The 21,566-nt window shown below is 39.9% G+C and overlaps 1 protein-coding gene across 1 annotated transcript in view; it reads right to left on the bottom strand.

Moving 5' to 3' along the window:
- The window catches only part of LOC128638509 (zinc finger protein 37A), a 155,577-nt gene that overhangs the window by 93,475 nt on the left and 40,536 nt on the right, over positions 1–21,566 (bottom strand). The window contains exon 4 of the mRNA XM_053690507.1: positions 6,141–6,288. Within this exon, the coding sequence (XP_053546482.1) occupies positions 6,141–6,288 (148 nt within the window). The remainder of the gene's footprint in view (positions 1–6,140; positions 6,289–21,566) is intronic.

Below are 21,566 nucleotides of genomic sequence, written 5' to 3'. Positions count from 1 at the left end.
TAGCCTTGCTAGCTATTCTTATACTCAGGGATATGTCAGGAATAGTTCCTGAGCAACATACACAGTACATAATTCCTTAGAGGAAGTAAAAAGGAGGAGTTAGCAGAACTCACTCTAGGATCGTATTACCAGTGCTGTTGCAGACTCAGGAAGTGAACTGTTTCAAAAGAATCAGTTCAGTCTGGTGTACTGATTCATAGAGTTCAGTGAAAAGAACCAGTTCAAAAGAACGATATGTTCAGGAACTGGACATCACTAAAGCCAGTACCTCAGAGAAGGCTTCAAAGCCATTTTTAGTGTAATAAAATTAACTAAATGTGTATGAAGCATAATAAATACTTTCGCTCATGAAAACATGTTCCACTGCCAAACCAGAGAGTTTCCTCTATTTATCAGCTAACTGCACTGAGCAGTCACTGGTTTTCTTAAAGGGCCAGGCACCTATTTTCTAAAACATGCCATAAGTATTTCCCCAGAGCTGCAAGAGGGCTGCAAATTACCTGACTATATCCCTGATAAAAATAGAGTAGGTAGGGACCTGAAAAAAGAAAAAAGTGCCATGAGGGGAGCAAGCTAAGTACCATGGCTATGCTGTACCTGTGTCAGAGTACCTACAAATAGCCTATGGGCAGTGTGTGTGTTATGTAAAGTCACTTACCTTACCCCTCCACTGGCTTACCAGGCATACCAAATCCTTGTCAGTGCAGCTGCAGCAGTATCCAGTATAGCGCCAATGCAGTGCAGGTATCGAGTGTGCAGAGGATTACAATAGGAAATACCTGTGTCCCTCAGGGGGAGGCTAAGGACAAATAGTTATAGCTGAAGTCCTGTTAGGCAAATACTGTGCACATAACAGGGTATTCCTAAGTCCATGTATCATTCAGCTGCTGTGAAGTTTATCTTCTGTCTTCTTTGTGAATGATAATTCCCAGGGTATCTGGGTCTTACATTGGTCTGAGCTCCCAAATTTAATTCCATAAGCAAGTAGCTGGAAACACCTCTATTCTCAACCAACTCCTACGAGGCCAAGAACAAATCTAAGAGAGATGGGAGATATTTAAGCTCTGATATGGGTTCTTGACCTTCTCATAGTGGCAGGAAATATATCCCATATGTTATAGACAGAGGACTGTGGACCATTATCATTTTACGAAAGAAACTTAACTTGTCCCTTTCAACCGTCTTAAAGTGATATAAGCAAATACATGTTGCAGGCACCCAGATCCTGACATGACACTGTACTTACCTAATAAATGTCCTTCCAGTACTGTATAAAACAGCAGAGGATTTTCTATACCAGTAAAACAACTAGGCCAAGCGGGAGGGACTAGTCCTCGCAGCACCTGTGGTAGGTTAGTGACTAAAACTAATGCAAAATAATTATTTTACACAGCCTTAAAGGGACAGTCTAGTCCAAATTAAACTTTCATGATTCAGATAGGGTATGTAATTTTAAACAACTTTCCAATTTACTTTTATCATCAGTTTTGCTTTGTTCTCATGGTATTCTTAGTTGAAAGCTAAACATAGGAGGTTCCACAAGAGGGTGTTAGTTCATGTGTGTCATATAGATAACACTGTGCTCACACAGGTGGAGTTACCTAGGAGTCAGCACTGATTGGCTAAAATGCAAGTCTGTCAAAAGAACTGAAAATAGGGGGCAGTCTTCAGAGGCTTAGCTACAAGGTAATTACAGAGGTAAAAAGTGTATTAATATAACTGTGTTGGTTATGCAAAACTAGGGAATTGGTAATAAAGGGATTATCTATCTTTTAAAACAATACAAATTCTGGTGTAGACTGTCCCTTTAATACTCTCCTATATCCCTCTCTTCTTATCTTAGCTGTCTAATAATGAGTCTGAACTTAAAGGGACACTGAACCCATATTTTTTTTTCGTGATTCACATAGAGCATGCAATTTTAAGCAACTTTCTAATTTACTCCTATTATCAATTTTTCTTCGTTCTCTTGCTATCTTTATTTGAAAAAGAAGGCAGCTACGCGCGTTTTTTTGGTTCAGACCTCTGTACAGCACTTTTTTATTGCAGCAAGAACAACCCAGGTTGTTCACCAAAAATGGGCCGACATCTAAGCTTACATTCTTGCATTTCAAATAAAGATACCAAGGGAATGAAGTAAATGTAATAATAAAAGTAAATTAGGAAGTTGCTTAAAATGTCATGCTCTATCTGAATCACAAAAGAAAAAATTTGGGTTCAGTGTCCCTTTAATTCAGAGAATCTTTACCTCCTCCTAGTGGCCCGAAGTTGAATTCTCAGGAGTAATGGCTCGTGGACTTGCACTAAACTTATAAAAGAAAAGTGAACATTCTAAGTGCTCAGTAAGTAAAATCTGAAATTAATGACAGTAATAGCATAGAATAACAATACAGCAATATAACCACCATTGTAGCGTAAAATCATTTTATAGCAGAAGAAAATAATTAATAAATGTATATTTAACAGTAGCAATAGTTGTATTCCTACCCTACCATAGCAGAAGATAACAGGTTATAAGATCAATCTAGTATTCTCTAATGTTACTGAGATGTTTGACAACATGACATCCTCTTATTACATCGGCAGAGTACTCACCAACGAAATGTCAAAAACAATTTATAGTGGGATATAGGTTTCAAACCAGAGTATAGAGAAAGCAATAGTATGTACGTGGCACAAAGTCATGTATCTATTAAGTATAATTTCGGCATTATGTGGCCTTCGGTTAATCTTGTCCAATACAACTTGCCACCTTACTGACTTATCTCCTTTATTGGAATGCCCCTAATGTGTATTTAAAAGGGACATGAAACCCCAAATTTTTCGATCATAATTAAGATACAGCTATAGGGAAATTAACGAACGCAAAAATAGTTGCGTTATTTAACCCCCTATAGCGCAGCCATTACAAGTTTTAAAAAACCCGGCTTGTGCGGACGATATGGTTGCGTTGAGCTCCATACCGCACCAAAATACAAGCGCTGTTTTGACGTGCTTGGGCATGCTTTCCCCATAGACATCAATGGGGAGAAGGTGTCAGAAAAAAATCTAAGACCTGTAATTGCGGAAAGAAAATCTCCGTAACACAGCACCATTGATGTCTATGGGGAAAGAAAAACAACGTTTAAACCTAACACCCTGATATAAATCCTGAGTCTAAACACCCCTAATCTGCCCCCCACCGACATTGCCGGCGCCTACATAATGTTATTAACCCCTAATCTGCCGATATCGCCGCCACCTAAATAAAACTATTAAACCCTAATCTGCTGCTCCCGATATCGCCACCATTATACTAAAGTTATTAACCCCTATTCCCCAGCACCCCAACATCACCGCCACTATACTAAAGTTATTAACCCCTATTCCGCCGCACCTTCAACATCCCCGCCACTATATTAAAGTTATTAACCCCTATTCCACCACTCCCTGACATCGCCGCAACTAAATAAAGTTATTAACCCCTAAACCTCAGGCCTCCCACATCACTACCACTAAAAAAAAAATCTATTAACCCCTAAACGGCCAGTCCCCCACATCACAACAACCTAAATTAAACTATTAACCCCTAAACCTAACCCTGACACCCTCTAACTTTAACATAATTAAACTAGAGCTAAACTAAAGTTACAATTATTAACTAAATAATTCCTATTTAAAACTAAATACAAACTTACCTGTGAAATAAAACCTAAGCTAGCTACAATATAACTAATAGTTATATAGTAGCTAGCTTACGATTTATTTTTATTTCACAGGTAAGTTTGTATTTATTTTAACTAGGTAGATTAGTTAGTAAATAGTTATTAACTATTTAATAACTACCTAGTTAAAATAAATACAAACTTACCTGTGAAATAAAACCTAACCTGCCTTACACTAAAACCTAAACTTACAAAAAAAAAAACACCACTAAAAAATTAAAAATTAAATTATCCAAAATAAAAAAGAATTACAGTTGTGCTCATAAGTTTACATACCCTAGAAGAAACTTTTCTTTCACTCATGGTTAGTGTTTGGCTGAAGCCATTTATTATCAATCAACTGTGTTTACTCTTTTTATATCATAATGACAACAGAAACTACCCAAATGACCCTGATCAAAAGTTTACATACCCTGGTGATTTTAGCCTGATAACATGCACACAAGTTGACACAAAGGGGTTTGAATGGCTATTAAAGGTGACCATCCTCACCTGTGATCTGTTTGCTTGTAATTAGTGTGTGTGTATAAAAGGTCAATGAGTTTCTGGACTCCTGACAGACCCTTGCATCTTTCATCCAGTGCTGCACTGACGACTCTAGATTCTGAGTCATGGGGAAAGCAAAAGAATTGTCAAAGGGTCTGCGGGATAAGCAAGTTGAACTGTATAAAACAGGAAAGGGATATAAAAAGATATCCAAGGAATTGAGAATGCAAATCAGCAGTGTACAAACTCTAATAAAGAAGTGGAAAATAAGGGGTTCTGTTGAAACCAAACCACGGTCTGGTAGACCAACCAAAATTTCAGCCACAACTGCCAGGAAAATTGTTCGGGATGCAAAGACAAATCTACATATAACTTCAGGTGAAATACAGGACATGTGGTGTGGCTGTTTCAAGATGAACAATAAGGAAGCACTTGAAGAAAGATGGGCTGCATGATTGAGTCGCCAGAAGAAAGCCATTACTACGCAAATGTTGCAAAGTATCCCGCTTACAATACACAAAACAGCACAGAGACAAGCCTCAAACCTTCTGACACAAAGTCATTTGGAGTGATGAGACCAAAATTGAGCTTTTTGGCCACAACCATAAACGCTACATTTGGAAAAGAGTCAACAAGGCCTATGATAAAAGGTACACCATTCCTACAGTGAAACACGGAGGTGGATCGCTGATGTTTTGGGGATGTGTGAGCTACAAAGGCACAGGAAATTTGGTCAAAATTGATGACAAGATGAATGCAGTATGTTATCAAACAGAACGCCTCATTTTCCACTTCTTGATTAGAGTTTGAACACTGCTGATTTGCATTCTCAATTCCTTGGATATCTTTTTATATCCCTTTCCTGTTTTATACAGTTCAACTACCTTTTTCCCACAGATCCTTTGACAATTCTTTTGCTTTCCCCATGACTCAGAATCCACAATCGTCAGTGCAGCACTGGATGAAAGATGCAAGGGTCTGTCAGGAGTCCAGAAACTCATTGACCTTTTATACACACACACACTAATTACAAGCAAACAGATCACAGGTGAGGATGGTTACCTTTAATAGCCATTCAAACCCCTTTGTGTCAATTTGTGTGCATGTTATTAGGCCAAAATCGCCAGGGTATGTAAACTTTTGATCAGGGTTATTTGGGTAGTTTCTGTTGTCATTATGATTTAAAAAGAGTAAACACAGTTGATTGATAATAAATGGCTTCAGCCAAACACTAACCATGAGTGAAAGAAAAGTTTTTGTGTTATCATTCATATTCTCTGAAAAATGGCCAAGAAATCATAAATTCTGCCAGGGTATGTAAAATTATAAGCACAACTGTACACCTAATCTAATAGCCCTATCAAAATAAAAAAGCCCACCCAAAATAAAAAAAAACCCTAGCCTACAATAATCTACCAATAGCCATTAAAAGGGCTTTTTGTGGGGCATTGCCCCAAAGATATCAGCTCTTTTACCTGTAAAAGAAACACATTCCATATTTTCAGCGTTAAAAGACGAACGCACAGACTTGTAATTTAGCTGATAGAGCATACAATTTTTTAATTTGAAATAGTTTTCAATTTACTTCTATTATCAAATTTACTTTGTTCTTATGATATTCTTTGTTGAAGAGATATCTAGATAGGCAGTGTGAACATTTCAAGAGCAGTAAATGAAAGGAAACACTACTGCCACCTAGTGTTCTTGTAAATGTTTTATAAAACTGCTGCAATATATTGCTCCAGTCACAAGCAAACTCCTACACCTTCCTACTTGCTTTTTAACAAAGGATACCAAAAGAACAAAGCAAATTTAATAATATAATTTATTATTTTTTTTACAATTTTACACTCAATCTGAAACATTAAAAAAAAATGTGTGGGGTTTATTTCTCCTTTTTAATCAGTGAAACTAGAACCTATGAGCCTTAATAAAAATAATATTTTTTACCCGTGCTTTCATGTGCTGATATTTCCACTGTCTTGAGGGCCTGGTGCTTCTCTATCATCACATCCTTGTACACATCCTTGTGTCCTTTTATATACTCCCACTCTTCCAAGGAGAAATAGATTGCAACATCACCACACTTAACAGGGACCTGAAATAGGCAAGAGGATATATTTAAGTAAAAAGGTATTTTAAGTAAACTTCAACAACAACTGAAAAGCAAAAAAAAAAAAAGTTATCAACAAGATTTTTTACTTTTTAATTTTCTCTCTAAACACAATGACAATATACACAATAAAACTGTATAATTCTCTATAATCCATACAGTACTGAGTCTGTACAATAATGCTATAAATTAAATATTCTTAGCACAACTGTGCTTTTTTCTTCTTTTTAGTTTGTGTAAAACACTAACTTAAAGTGAATGTAAATTCTGATGCTAAAGTGCCCGGTTTTTAAAACTTTGATTAAAAACAGGGGCACTTTAATTCATCAAAATGTACATTTCACTCCTGTTTTGAAAAAAATACTTACCTGTTAAACTTCACAGCAGCTCCAGCTTCCTCCAGTCTCACAAGCCATTTCTGATGTCAGAAATGATTGATAGGTCATCCTCCAATCACAGCTTCCCCCCGGGGGAATCAATGTCTGATTCAACGCTGTGATTGGAGGAAGCCGGATGCCTCATTTTAGACCCAGGAAGAGGCTTTGAAAGGGGTGGAGGAAGCTGGAGCTGCTGTGAAGTTTAAAAGGTAAGTTTTTTTTCACAACAGGAGTGAAATGTAAATTTTGATGAATTAAAGTGCCCCTGTTTTTAATCAAAGTTTTAAAAACCGGGCACTTTAGCATCAAAATTTACATTCACTTTAAATACCTAAGAATAAAGATATCTCCTAAATAGGTAATACTTAACTGTTTTAGGCTAATTATTAATCTTTGGTAAAATCTACCAAAACCAGGTTTTGATGTACATTTCAGGGGCAATATGCAAGCCTTAGTGGGGGAGGTACCAGCAAAACTCAGACCTGCCAATGCCATATTCATACCAGAGAAGTTGCAGGATTCTACTACCAGAGAGTGAGTGTATGAGATGGGACAGAGATTTCTGGTATTAACACCCATGAGGAACAGGCTATAGGCTGCATGGGAGGGTCCCTTCAATATCTTAAAACAACTGGACCAAGCAAATTGTGTCCATAGTGGCAAAACCACTATGTGCAATTTGTCTGGGAATGGGGTTATCACATCAAGGAAGAGCTTCCTTTGATACACACTTGGAATAGCTTGTGTGCCACCTCCCTTTGGATCTTTTATTTGGGGGAGGTGTCATTAAAGCCTCATGATTTTATAATATCAGGGGTTAAATTCTTATTTGCTTTTCTTCTCTGCTACTTACAGCCCTTTACCAGAACGGTCTAAAAGAATCAGACTAATGGGACCACTGGCCTTTATTATCTGCACCTGGATAAACAGGATGGGGGGGGGGGGGAAATTAAGCATTTGCACTACAGTGATTTTTCTGCTCCAAAAATTGCAAAGACAGTGACAGGAAATAGTGTATCCATGCTAACACACGTAGGTCAATCAGAGTTAACACCAGTATATCCTTAAACGTGCTCTTATCACATACATAACATTGGATGATAAAATTATGACAACTATGTCATATTTGATATCAAACTAATCCTCATGATGTAACAAGGGGATTGCTTATATGTGTGTATGTACTGACTTTACATAACAAGAGTGGTTTTCTATAATCCCAGACAATAATTTAGAGATTTATGACATGTCGTAAAGGAGAGGAGTGGTCACTGTGAAAAGGAGACCGACAAGAGATTAGATTTTAGAGAAAATGGTATATAACTTTGATTTCAACAATATAATTTTGTCATTTTCATGGGAGTCTGCTCGCAACAGTATATTTTGACTGTTCTCTCCTTGGAAGCAGAAGACTATATTCTGGTAAAGTTATAGATTCTGTTATTTCTCCTTCTTGGTTTTCAAACAGTTTGCTGTGTGTAATTTTATTTGTTAACATATTTTCTTTATATCAGTGCACTGTGACTCTTATTTTTGCTTATAATAAATGTTCCTTTATTAAGTTTGCATTTGTCTAATATTTGAACCACATTACTGAAAGAGACTGGTGATAATAGTACTGTGTTTTTCTTTATTTTCATTTTTTGTTAAATTGTATTTGGGAATCTAAAAGGGACATGAAACCCAAATGTTGAAGCAGTTGAAAGTGATGCCACATAACTGTAAAAAGCTGACTAGAAAGTATCACAGGAACATATCTATGTAAAAAAAGAAGATATTTTACCTCAAAATTTCCTAAGTATTCACATATCCGATGTAAAAAGACTTTAAGCAGCCCATCAGGATGCTAGTCCCAGGACTTGCAAGGGAGTGTGCATCTGGCATATGCAGGCACAGTCATATTATTTTCAATTTAGTTTAAGGAAGTTTACTAAGCAGTCTCACAAAATTTCAGTGAAATCTCATGAGATCACAGCAAATCATGGCATGACCTCTGCACTGCTGATACTGATTGGTTATTTTTTATTTTCAACTTGCAACTGGACAGCACTATTGTGAGCTGAAGAAGTTTTAGGTAAAAAATATTTCTTTTTTACATAGAGATATTTGAGTGATATTTTCATATCAGCTTTTTAGAGTTATGTTGCATGACTTTCAAGTGATTTAGCATATCACGCCCCTTAATCTGTTTGTTTGGGTTTTCCTTAAGATTCCCCATATAATAAATCTTAAGTGGTAGCAGCCTATAGATAGTTTAGTGTGGGTAGCCTTAAAGGGGAATTTTGGGCATTTTTCGAGGTCTAGAACAGACCTGTGTGACAAACTGGTTAAAGGTGGAAAGGGTCTGTTAACCCTTTTTGTACCAAACAAGTGACTAGTGCAGGGATCGATCAGCCAGCAGGACACCTGTATCAATGGAGATAGAAAGGGAGGTCTGATGTAGTTTGGGGCAGTTGGAGAGCTATGGACTTCCTATTCTGTATTGATGAATCTGACAGAGTAACACAAGCTGGCTATTTGGTCAATTGTATTAATCAGCTACAACGAGGAAGTAGATGGAAAAGTGATATCCAATTTGATGGGGACAAGCAGGGAGCTGCTTATACTTATATTGGTGCATGAGGAAAAGTATGTTTCATATGTTTGACTGTTAATCCTCTCGTACTAAGGCTCACATGGTCTATGGGTGATCTATTCAATGCGTAAAAAACATCCCATTATTTGATGTACATGATGGCAGGGCCGCTATCAATCAGTGAAAGGGGTCCCAGGGGGGCTGGGCCCTTACAGGACGTTGGCATCCTTGTTTGGGGCCTCCATGGAGCCCCCCTCTTACCACCGATTCCAGCCACACCAGAAATTTAGAGCAGTGTGGGTGCACTGCACACGACGCCTGGGAAGGAAATGGCTCCCTGAGGCACATAGATGAGGCATCCTGAGTTGCTCACTGCAGCTGAGCTGACAACCTCTCCAAAAACACCTGATCCCGGCAGCCATTAATTTTGTGCTTTATTTTTTTTTTTTAAAACAACAACATGTTTTTCAGGAAGAAATGAAGGCATATACATGAATCCATTACCACAATAAAAAACAACAAACAAACACAAACCCTTTTTCTTATACTATGTGTATTCTGGAGTTGGAATGGATCATTTTGAGCACAAGGAACAGGAATCAGGAATAAAATTATACTTTTAACATCTTTTGGATGCAAAAGTGTCCGTTTATGTTTTCCTTCCCGTGGGAGGGGGGAGGAAAGGTTGGGAAGTGTGTTTTTGAATTTGTCTTTGCCAGATCTGTTCTGCTCAGAGACCAGTGCCACTCCAAGTGGCCAGCATCATTTCGTGTATCTCTATTTGTTTGATTTTAAAGTAGTGGAATCTCTCTAATATGAGTAGCTCATCAACCGTGTGACTCCACTCCTCAAGTGACGGGACAATCCCTGATTTCCATTTCCTGGATATTAATTTTTTAGCTCCTGTGAGCATTATAAGCATCAGCGCTCGCGTATGTTGTGTTTTAACTTCTGGCAAATGAAACAGGAGGGTCGCCTCAGGCGTGTTTGGTATGGTTATCTGCAATTTGTCTGACATAATGTTAAGCACTCTGTCCCAATAATCTTTTATTTTTGGGCACTCCCACCAGATGTGCAAGAGCGTGCCATGTTCTCCACAATCTCTCCAACACATGGGGCTGACTGTCTGAAAACATCTGTGTAGTCTTGTTGGAGTCAAATACCATCTACTAGTGAGTTTTAAATGAATCTCCTGAACATTAGTGGAGATGAATGAGTGCTTAGTCAATTTAAAAGACTTAAGCCATGTGTCCTCGTCAATGTCCCTGCCTAGGTCCCTTTCCCATGCCTTTGTGTATGAGGGGAGAGCTGAACCAGGAGGCGCTGATAGAAGTTTATATATCAGTGAGATCAATCGCCGTACTGGTTTGTTTGTTGTGCATAGTGTTTCAAATGTAGTTAGGGCTCTCATAAAGTTCTCTCTGTTCTTGTGGTGCATTAAAAAATGTTGGAGTTGGTTGTAATCTCAACCAGGAGTGAAAAACTGCACCATATTTCTCTATCATATCTTGTTGGGGTAGTAGTTTCCCGCCCGCCATTGCAAAGTTTAAGGAGCCTTCACGGAGGCCGTAGGGCCTACTCATTTGTGTTCCCAGATGACAATATGGGAGGTCAGGATTTTCGATAATGGGTAATAGCGGTGAGTGTTTAGATGAGATATATGTGCTAGTGTTGACTGTCTTGTCCCATATTCTTAAAGTTTCTGCTATGATAGTGTAATTATTGGTGATTTTCGGGCGGTTTGTTGGTGATGTGAATGCTAAAACACTTACATTATTGAGATTAAGGAACTGGCCATCTATTTTCACCCATGCTTTGTGGTTGGAATTATGAGCCCATTCTACAATTCTCTGCAGGAAGATAGCCTGTCTGTAAGATGCTAGTTCTGGGAAGCCTAATCCTCCTTTATCTCTAGCCATGTAAAGCATTTTTCTTGGGACTCTGGGTTTTATATTATTCCATATGAACTGCTCAAGTATTTTTTGGAGCTGTGGGAGGAAGTTTTTAGGGATAGGGATTGGGAGTGTTTGCAGTATATATAGTATGCGTGGCAAGATGTTCATTTTTATGACTCCAATTTTACCTAGCCACGATAAGGGCTTATTCTTCCATGAGGAGAGATCTCTAGTTATTTCATTTTTCAGTTTGAGGTAGTTTGATTTAAATAGGTCACGGAGATCTTTTGTGAGAAGAACCCCCAAATATTTTAGTTGGGAGATAGCTATTGGTATGTGGTGTGTTTCGCATAAATGTAATAACTGCGCTTGTGGCGCCGTTATATTGAGGATTTCCGATTTCGTGATGTTTAGATGAAAGTTAGAGAGGGAACCGTATGTCGCAAGGTCTTCTAAAAGTTTTGGAATAGAGACCTCGATGTTGGTGAGGGTGTATAGAATGTCATCAGCGTATAATGCTTGTTTATATTCACTATCTTTTACTACAATTCCAGTGATGTTAGGATTATTTCGAATTTTTTGTGCCAGTGCTTCTATAGATAAGGCAAACAGAAGTGGGGAAAGGGGGCAGCCTTGTCTCGTCCCGTTTGAGATACTAAAAGCATCTGAAAGGGTTCCATTCACTCTCACTCTTGCATTCGGATCGGAGTATAAAGAGAACACCAGGTTCGTAAACACATCTCCAAATTTCATAGCCTTCATTACCCGACGCAGGAAGAGCCAATCAACACGGTCGAAGGCCTTCTCTGCGTTGGTCGAGAATAGTACCATTGGCACCTTCTCATAGCGTGCATGTTCTATTAGCTGTACTACCTTACAGGTATTGTCCCTGGCCTCCCTACCTGGGACAAAGCCCACCTGGTCTGTGGAGACCAGGGCTGGCAAGTACTTATTAAGACGTAGTGAGAGTATTTTGGCAAGGATCTTAATATCAGTATTTAAAAGTGATATAGGCCTGAAGTGTTCGGGAGCGGTGTGAGGTTTACCCGGCTTAGGAATTACCGATATGTAGGCCTCAAGCATCGTGCGGGGAAGCTGTGGCTCTTTGATTAAGTTGTTGAAGAGTTGGAGCATTTTAGGAGCTAGGGTGCTAAAAAAAGTTTTATAGTATTTGATAGTGAGCCCATCTGGACCTGGACTCTTGCCGTTTGGAAGATCCTTAATCGCTAGTGAAAGCTCTTCCCGGGATATAGGTAAGTCTAGTGTGTCAGAGTCTTCTTTTGAAAGGCAGGGTAGACCCAGGGACGATAGATATTCGTCTATAGATCTCTCTTTGGTTAGAGTTTGTGTGTGTGTGTCGGACTTCTCAGTGATGTTGTATAAGGCCCTGAAATATTGGTTAAATGCGTTAGCTATTTGTTTATTGCTTTTTACTTTAGTGCCCTCTTTGTCTGTAATATTATAAATGTGCGAGCGAAGTTGCTGTCTCTTGATAGATCGGGCCAGAAGCCTCCCTGGTTTGTTACCATTTTCATGGTATTGTTGTTTAATGGATAGCATCTTGCTCCGATATGCATCCGCGAGGTGTTGGTTGAGTTCAGATCTGGCGCTTTGAAGGTGTTGTTTGACCTCACTGTCTGCCGTGTTTTGCTTATGCTTTGTTTCCAGAGACGCAATTAAGTCTAATAGTGATTTGTGTTTTGCTCTGTACTGCTTGCGCAATCTAGCTGTATGTTTAAGGATTTCTCCTCTAATTACGCACTTGTGAGCGTCCCACATGGTTGGTAGCGAGGTGTGGTTTGGTGTGTTATGCAGAAAATAGTCAGTTAGTGATTTTTGTAGTTCTAATTTAATTAGGGGCTTGTCCAGTAGGGTGTCATCTAGTCTCCAGATATAAGATGTTGGGGGTAAGTCTGGCCAAAAAATTTCAGAGGTGACCGGTGCGTGATCGGACCAGGTTATATGCCCTATTTTGCATTCTCCCACCATGTCCAATCCCACTGTGTCTGTGAATATATAGTCTATGCGTGAATATTTGGTGCAAGGGGGCGAATAATAGGTAAAATCTTTAGATGTAGGGTGTGCTATGCGCCAGGTATCGTGCAGGAGCAAGTTTGCTAACGTTGCCTTCACCGACTTTAGTATTGTCTTACTAATACTGGAGGTGCCATTGGAGGTATCGTTTTGTGGGTCTAGGGGTATGTTTATGTCGCCTGCCACAAAGACTGGACCTTTCGCAAAGTCTAACAGCGATTTAGAGAACCTTTTAAGAAATAGGTGTTGGTTGCTATTTGGAGCGTATAGTGAAGCAAGGGTGATTGGGTGCTCATAGAGCGTGCCCGTCAGTATTATGAAACGTCCTTCTGGGTCTCTTTCTGTGTGAGTATGTTTAAAGGGGATCGAGTGATTAATCAAGATTCCAACCCCACATTTTTTTGAGGAGCCAGATGCTAAATAGGCTGTGGGATATTGTGTGTTGTGCCACTTGGGCTCTTTGCCTTTCAAAAAGTGTGTTTCCTGCAGGAATATGATGTGACTGTGTACATTTTTTAGATCTCTGAAGGCTATGGACCTCTTCCCCGGGTTGTTTAGGCCCTTAGCATTGATCGTGGTGAAGTTGAGGTTATGCGTTTGAAATTTGCTGTTTTGGGTACTCATCGTGCCGTGTGTGGTGTGGGGGGGAAAGTAGGTAAACGGGAAGGTAAGGGGAGGGGGGCAGAGAGAAAAAAAAATAATATATATATAAAACCCTTTTATAGGGTTTAACAAAAATCAGATTCTGGATTATCGCCTGGCTCCCCAGACGACTAGTTATTGCTATATAAGTCAGATATTTCTTGCACTAGTTGCTCAGTTAAGAATGACAAGAGTGACTATACAATTGCAAAACAAACAATTCAAAAAGACAATATGAAGAAAAAAGAGAACAAAAGAAAAACCTGTAAATTACAGTAAACTTGTTAGTATTTCAAAGGGAAGTAATCCATGAGACTATGCAACATCTAATACTATAACATTTTCCAAGACCCCTGGATAGCGGTCTTGAGTATCTATGGGGCCCATCAGACCCAATTGTAAGGGGTGGGGATATCATTATTAACATAAAAAGGAGCAGAAGGGGCAACACTTGTCAGTTATTTTTCCGAATTCGCATCAGCAAGGGAATCCCACTTATTTTTTAGGGTTTACAAGAATGTGTATAAAGTTTGGGTAAGTAAGTGTACTCACCAATCCGCTTGTAGGATCCTTAATCTGGGCCTAAACTCCAATAAGAGCTAAGTATATTTGACTTACTATGTAGAAACAGTTAAACAAACTATCAACAACATACAATAACAGTTTCAGTAACATTTTTGCATCTAGTTTGGCTATTATTAGTCAACTGTGGTTGTGATTAGGAAATTTGACTAAGTCAGTGCTATAGGTAAAGTCATTTATTGAGGGTGTTATTTATTAGCTGATGTTGTGCCTCCTGTGGCAGTATCCGTTGGATATTAGGATGCTAGATTCAAGCGGGCAATAAACACCACTATGTGCTGTGGGATTATGATTTCAGTGCACAGCTTTCGGGAATAATACATAGTTTTATGCCCGTAGCCCAGTGTCCATAGGATCTATTAGCGCAATTGAGCGGGTGGGCCATCAGCCCTCTTGGAATAGGTCATGCCGAGGTTCTGTGAGTTTTGTGGGGTACACAGCCTCTAGTGAAATAAAACCATGTCTTCTTTTCGCGGCATTTTTAAGGGCTAGTGTGACTTTTTTTTTTTCAAGGCTGTGTATTCATTGGCCATTCCAGTGATACCTGTTATCCCAAATTAGGTACCTGTAAAGTGAGAAATAGTCTATATATACACAGTTCCTCTCAGTTCCCATTGTGGTTAGTTGGCTATGTCCTGGATGATTCTCCTGGGTCTTCTCCATGGCTGCTCTTTTCAGGTGGTTGCGGATTTACAGAGTCAATGTCCACCAGGAAGGCTTGTAAGTCTGAGCCTGGCCTGAAGATCAGGGTCTTATTGTGGTGTGTGACTATTAGTGATACCGGGAACCCCCAGCAATATTGGACCTTGCGGTTTCTTAGTTGCGTTGTTACATGAGCTAACTCGCTCCTTTTTTGTAGGGTGGTTGGCGATAAATCTGTGAACAGTTGTAGCTCTGTGCCTGCATGTTGGATAGAGTTTTTGGACCTTACGCAGCGCAGAAGCACCTCTTTGTCCTTGTAGTTAAGGAATTTAATTATTAAGTCCCGCGGGGGAACTTTAGGAGGGGGTTTAGGTCTCAACGCTCTGTGAGCTCGTTCTATTGGGATCTCAGCTGAGGTCGTGTCCCTTTTACTGTGCGAAATAGGCTCTGTAAATATCCCTCAATGGCGGGGGGGGGGGGGGGTGAACAGATTCCGGGACTCCTCTAACCCTTAAGTTATTTTGGCGTCCCCTATTGTCCAAATCTTCCAATTTGTCTGACAGTGATTGTATAATTGCTGTGTGATCTTGTAGTTCAGTGGCGTTAGTTTGAACTTTAGTTTCTGTAGATGTCTGTGCCTCCTCTACCGCTGTGACTCTGCTCTCTAGTGAACTAATGTCTTTGCGCAAATCTTGGAATAAACTTCGCATTTCCTGCAGCACATTTTTTATGTCTTCTTTAGAAGATAGGTGTACAGGTCTTTTTTGGTGACATTAGCTTGCATTTGAATATCTTCCTGCTCATTCAGTGCAGGGGTCTTAGAGTGTAACCCCTCCATGGTGCTTCTGTCTAACTCCACGTGGTGCTTTCTCAGCTTTGTGGTGCTTTTTTATAGGCATTCCCCACCATGTGAGATTAAAGCAGTTTGTGCTGAGTATTTTGCTTGAAAAGTGGCTGTGTATTAGGTTCCAAAGTAGCAGCTTTCTTGCCAGCAGTGCCCAATCGTTTTTGTATGACTCTTACCGGGTATTGACTGACCCTTGCTGCTGTCTACTGTTTAGGTGTGTTAGGTCCTGGTTTTTAGCTTGCCTTAGCCTAAGCTGCGCTTATATGTCCTCTTTGCCGGGCTCTATCCTCTCTACGTGTTCCCCCCAATGTTTGTACTTGTGCAGGCCTTATTGTGCGCCCTCCGGCGTTATCTTTTTATTGCCTTATGAGGGTGAGAGGTCCGGTTATATTTTGGGGCTGCTGTGTGAGACCGGGTGTCTGTGTCTCCTCTCTACATCCTGTGTCTCCTGTCTGCTTGTCGGTGTGGAGGTCTATGGAGGTCTATGCGCGTCTGTGTGTTAGATGGGGTGACTGAGTGTGTGTCTCAATTCTCACCAACTTTAATTGCGCTTGTGGTGCGATCCAGCTGCCGCTCAGACCCGGCACTTCTTGTCTCTCCGTGGGGTGTTTCAGTACTTCAGGTCACCAGCTGCTGTATAAGTCCTGGAACGTGAAGGCTATTGAGCAGCTGTATTATTGAATAGTGGTGCGCCGGGAAGCGCTGGCTAGGCCCACTGTCTCCGTGCTTGTGCGGCTCCTATAAATGTCAGCTGCGGTGAGTGCGCTTGTATATGGTAGTTAGCAAGGTTAGGTCTTCATGTCCCCTGCGCTCAGATTCTTAAATTTTGGGGTCTATATGGCCATTTTTACTGTTGCTCTATCTCATGGACTAGGAGCTGATCTAAAGTGCGGCCATTCGCCTGCGTGGCCAAGCTCCGCCCCATAAACCTGTATTTTATCTACAAACGGTTTATCTGTTACTTTCCGCTAAGCTATGTGTATGTCCATTATATTTAAGGATAACGGACTATATGCTGCCTGCTCAGTTTTGTATATTTTTTTTATCCTTAGTAAAAATATATAATATATGTGTGGTTTTTTTGTGTGTGAGTGTTTCTGTGGGTGCTTGTGTGAGTGTGTATTTGTGGCTGTGGCTGAGATTTCTGTGGAAGTCTGTGTGAGTGATTCTGTGTGTATATGGCCGGTGCCTGTTCCTTTTTAGGACAGTTTGGCCTTACTGCTGAATAGTCTTAAAATCTGTACATACTTTGAGCCAAATGGGACCCTCTGGAAGTCACCAACACACTACTCAACTACTTAACCTTTAAATTAGTGTTTAGGCATTCAGCCACTGCATACTGTCGGCATCATATAATTGCCATCTTTTTTGCCATAAAGATAATGAGAATTCCATATTTGGTTTTGTAATTCTCCTTTTTTTTTGACAAAAATGTAGTCTAACTCATTACTTGTCAGGTCAGTGTAAACAAGAGCTGAGTATCTGTGTGTGAGTGTATGTCATTGTGTGAGTATGTCCATGTGTTTTCTTTGGGTTTCAGTAGGTGTCTGTGTGTTTGTATCAAAGTATGTGTAAATATTTATGTGTACATATGTTACTACTATTACAACTTTTTCAAGTTTGATTACACTCAAAAAAAGTGTGCACACATTTTAGTCAATTGGCCAAAAATTGCACGAATCGAAGGGGGGAGGGGCCTTGATCAATGTTTTTTCAGCAGACCCAACACTCCTAGTGGCGGCCCTACACGATGGGTAATGGGGCTCAAGAGTGTCCTCTAAGTCTATGTAGGACGTAGAAAATAGAGGTACATTACATTTGTTTTTATATTTTGTAAGATGTTCTGCCCTATTTTTGAGATTATTTCAATTGTTTGTAAATTTTTGTTTCTGCATAATATTATGGATATATAGCTAGTTCACAAAAACTGTGGTTAAAGGGACATAATACTCATATGCTAAATCACTTGAAACTGATGCAGTATAACTGTAAAAAGCTGACAGGAAAATATCACCTGAGCATCACTATGTAAAAAAGGAAGATATTTACCTCACAATCTCCTCAGCTCAGCAGAGTAAGTTCTGTGTAAAAAGTTATACTTCACCTGCTCCCAGCTGCAGGTAAAAAAAAATAAAAAAAAATGAAGAAATGAACAGCAGCCAATCAGCATCAGCAGTGCTGAGGTCATGAACTCTTACTGTGATCTAATGAGATTTGACTTAACTCTCATGAGATTTCATAGTAAGCTTCCTTTACCTGATTGGTGAAATAATATGAGAGTTCACGAGGCTCATCCTTTCAGCTGTCCCAGGACAGACACACTAAAATGCTGCTTAGAAATCCGTTACAATGGGAGGTGTCTACTGAGGAACTTTTGAGGTAAAATATCTTTCTTTTTTACATAGAGTTATTCAGGAGATATTTTCTAGTCAGCTTTTTACAGCTATGCTGCATCACTTTCAAGTGTTTAAACATTTGGGTATTATGTCCCTTTAAATAACTTATGTGGGGGGCGGAGCTTGGAGCCGCACTAAGATGGAGCTGTAACCCAGGAGCTCCGTAGCACACTGCTCAAAACTACCACTAAACTGAGCAATTGAAGTTTTCAAAACTGAAGGGAGAGCGGCTAAAGGAGAGGAGACTCTAAAAGCATGAAGGCTGACACCTGATTTCAACATTTGGGACGCACACAGTACCTAACAGTAACCGGAGCGGCGAGGTGCACGCCGCCATCTTACCCACGTGGCGCAACTCCCGATACACAGGAGGCACTTACGGACAAGCCGTTTGCGCTGCTAATGGCACAAGAGACTCAAACGCACCGGACACATGGATATGACCCGGCATTCAAAGACCCGACATTCAAGTAAGGCCTTCCTAGACATGAATATGCTTAAAATGTTGTGGGGAAAATGAGGCAATAAGCAAGTAAATAACAGGGGTGTGTATTACTACATAGTATTTCAGGCCAGTAAAGAACCGCATGTGATTTGATCACTATGAAGTTGGTGCATACAGAGACAGCTATCTGTGGCTAAAACTAGAACATTCACCCAATACACGCATAAGTTTAACCCTCACCTCTCTCTTTTCTTCAAAAATGGAGCTGCTGTTTCTTTTTTTTGTTTGTGTTTCTCTTTCCCCTGCAAACGACTTACGAAGGCAAATTCTGTAGTACAATGATAAATGATCTCAACAAAAGCATACTTCAGAACAGTAATAAACTACTGAAGGGAAATTGAGTCGCAACAGTATATGTATACACAAAGGAGAGAGAAGGGAACATAAAGGTGGGAACACTTAAGGAAACACAGAATAGCTGAATGCAGAAAGAAATTCAAAGCTAAAAGTAAAACACCAAATAACCTGCTTGATTGAAGGGCAACAAAAAGGTGAATAAGAATATAAATCTGCATGCCACAACTGTACGATAACATGGACATGAGTATCAGGATTTTTGCTGAAATCTAAGTTACTTATACACAGATGGACAAAACTATCAGCAACCACGCTGACTAGATAGTGAATATATAATTAAGGAAATAGTTGTTCAGCAACCCAACCACAATATAGCTGCACAGACACATCTAAATACCAACGCGGTATACTAAATATACACACCCCTTGCAGCAGGATTGAGTATAACCGCAAGCTAAGCACTAACACATCCCTCAAATCTAAACTGAGAGGACTACATTAAGCTAGTTTATAATTCGCACCCAAGATGTCGGCCAGGAAACAAAACAAATCCTCTCAAGGGCCCAAAACCCCGGCAGCTACTTTATTCTTCAAACCGGTGAGAGGAGAAAAAATTCTAGAAAACACTGGCAGCATCACAGAAGAAGATGCAGACTCTGAGACAGACTCCCAGATTGCTGAAGATGAAACTGCACCTGTCACGAGGGCTGACCTTAAGACCCTGGTATCCAAACAAGACATCAGCAAGAACTTCGACAAGCTCTGGGATAAATTTGACTCATTTCAGAATATGGTCACCAACAGCTTAGCAGAAATTAAGCAAGACGTCACAGAATTAGGCTCTAGGGTGGCCGCACTAGAGGAATCAGAATCTTCCATAACTGAAGATTTAACTACACTCAACCAAAGTATATCTACACATCAGCAAGAGATGCAGGACATCCAAGATAAATTGGAGGATCTAGAAAACAGAAGCAGAAGGTGTAATTTGAGGCTGAAAGGAATCCCTGAAACGGTAACTGCAGATGAATTGCCCAACTACTTGCACCAGCTCTTTCAGGCGATCACAGGTGATGTGGATGATGGCAAATATCAGCTAGAAGAGCTCACAGGGCCTTACGAGCCAAACCGAAAGAAGATGCTCCACCGAGAGATGTAGTGATTACATTTTTCAGATTCCCAGAAAAAGAAGCAATTCTCGTAGCTGCAAGGAAAAATCCTACATTTAAATTTCAAGGGACAGTTATTCAATTTTTTCAAGACTTGTGTGTCAAAACACTTCAAAGACGAAGCTACCTGAGACCACTTACCACCCTTCTGAGGAAACACCAAATAATATATAGGTGGGGATTCCCTTTTAATCTATATATACTACACAAAGGCAAAACGCTTAGTCTGAAGGACCCAACAGAGATTCCAGCAATCTGCAACAGTCTGCAACTGGAAACTCCAGAATTGCCGCAGCTAAACAATACGGCAGAGATGCCACAACAATCCTCAGGTTCAGGACAATCACAAAGACAAAAGTGGGTGAAGGTGTCCAAAAAGAAAGCCAAGACATAGTGACCAACATGAAACAGATTACTATAAGGCGTTTAACTTTTGGTTTAAAAGGGACAAGAATAACCGAATGAGATGCCACGGTACTTGCTCTTTTCTGTCTGGATCTAAGTGACCAACATGCAATAACACGTTGCTATGTTGCTCTCAACTCCATCTACAAGAAATTAAGATAAAAGAATGCCTTTGAAGGGCTACAGAACATAGGAAGGATGTTCTGGTTACAAAGACTTAGACATCAATCGGTGAAAGATAAGGCAACTTAAGTCTAGATAGTTGTTATTCTATGTAGTGTAACAAGTTAAAAATTATCTTTTGCTCTAAATATTCTAACATGCAGTGGGGATAATGAGTACTCACAGGTTGTTTGTATGGGAAGGGGGGAGGGAGGGGGGGATTCTCTTTGTTGTTACTCAACATCATTTGTTGAAAATGTTATTGTTTACTGACAAATTTGTTTTTGTTTTTCATGCCTATTCTCTCATGCCGTTTCACCTACTCGTGCAAGAAGTTCAGATAAAGAAATGTCTATGTGCAATGTCTGGGGCCCACTGTAGGGGACCTGCTGGCGGAACCGGGGGGGGAGCCCCCACCTCAAGATGTAAGTGATGACGGGGGACATCAGACTGATTACACACAATGTAAGGGGCCTCAACACAGACCTTAAACGTAGGATGGCTTTGACTCAATACTCTAAACTGAAGGCTAACATTATATATCTACAAGAGACACATTTTACAAAGGAAGTAATTCCAAAATATTGGTCCAAAAATTATACCCAACACTATCACTCTACCACCGATACAAAAAAAAGGGGGGTATCAATCCTCTTACACCACTCTTTAGGTTTTTCAGTAGAGCAGACTATTGGGGACCCAGAGGGAAGGTTTTTGATTCTGAGAGGAAGACTA

The sequence above is a fragment of the Bombina bombina genome, chromosome 8, assembly GCF_027579735.1.
Source record: "Bombina bombina isolate aBomBom1 chromosome 8, aBomBom1.pri, whole genome shotgun sequence".
Classification (NCBI taxonomy): Eukaryota; Metazoa; Chordata; class Amphibia; order Anura; family Bombinatoridae; genus Bombina; species Bombina bombina.
The sequence above is the reverse complement of the archived record's forward strand: the minus strand, read 5'-3'. Positions and strand labels throughout refer to the sequence as shown.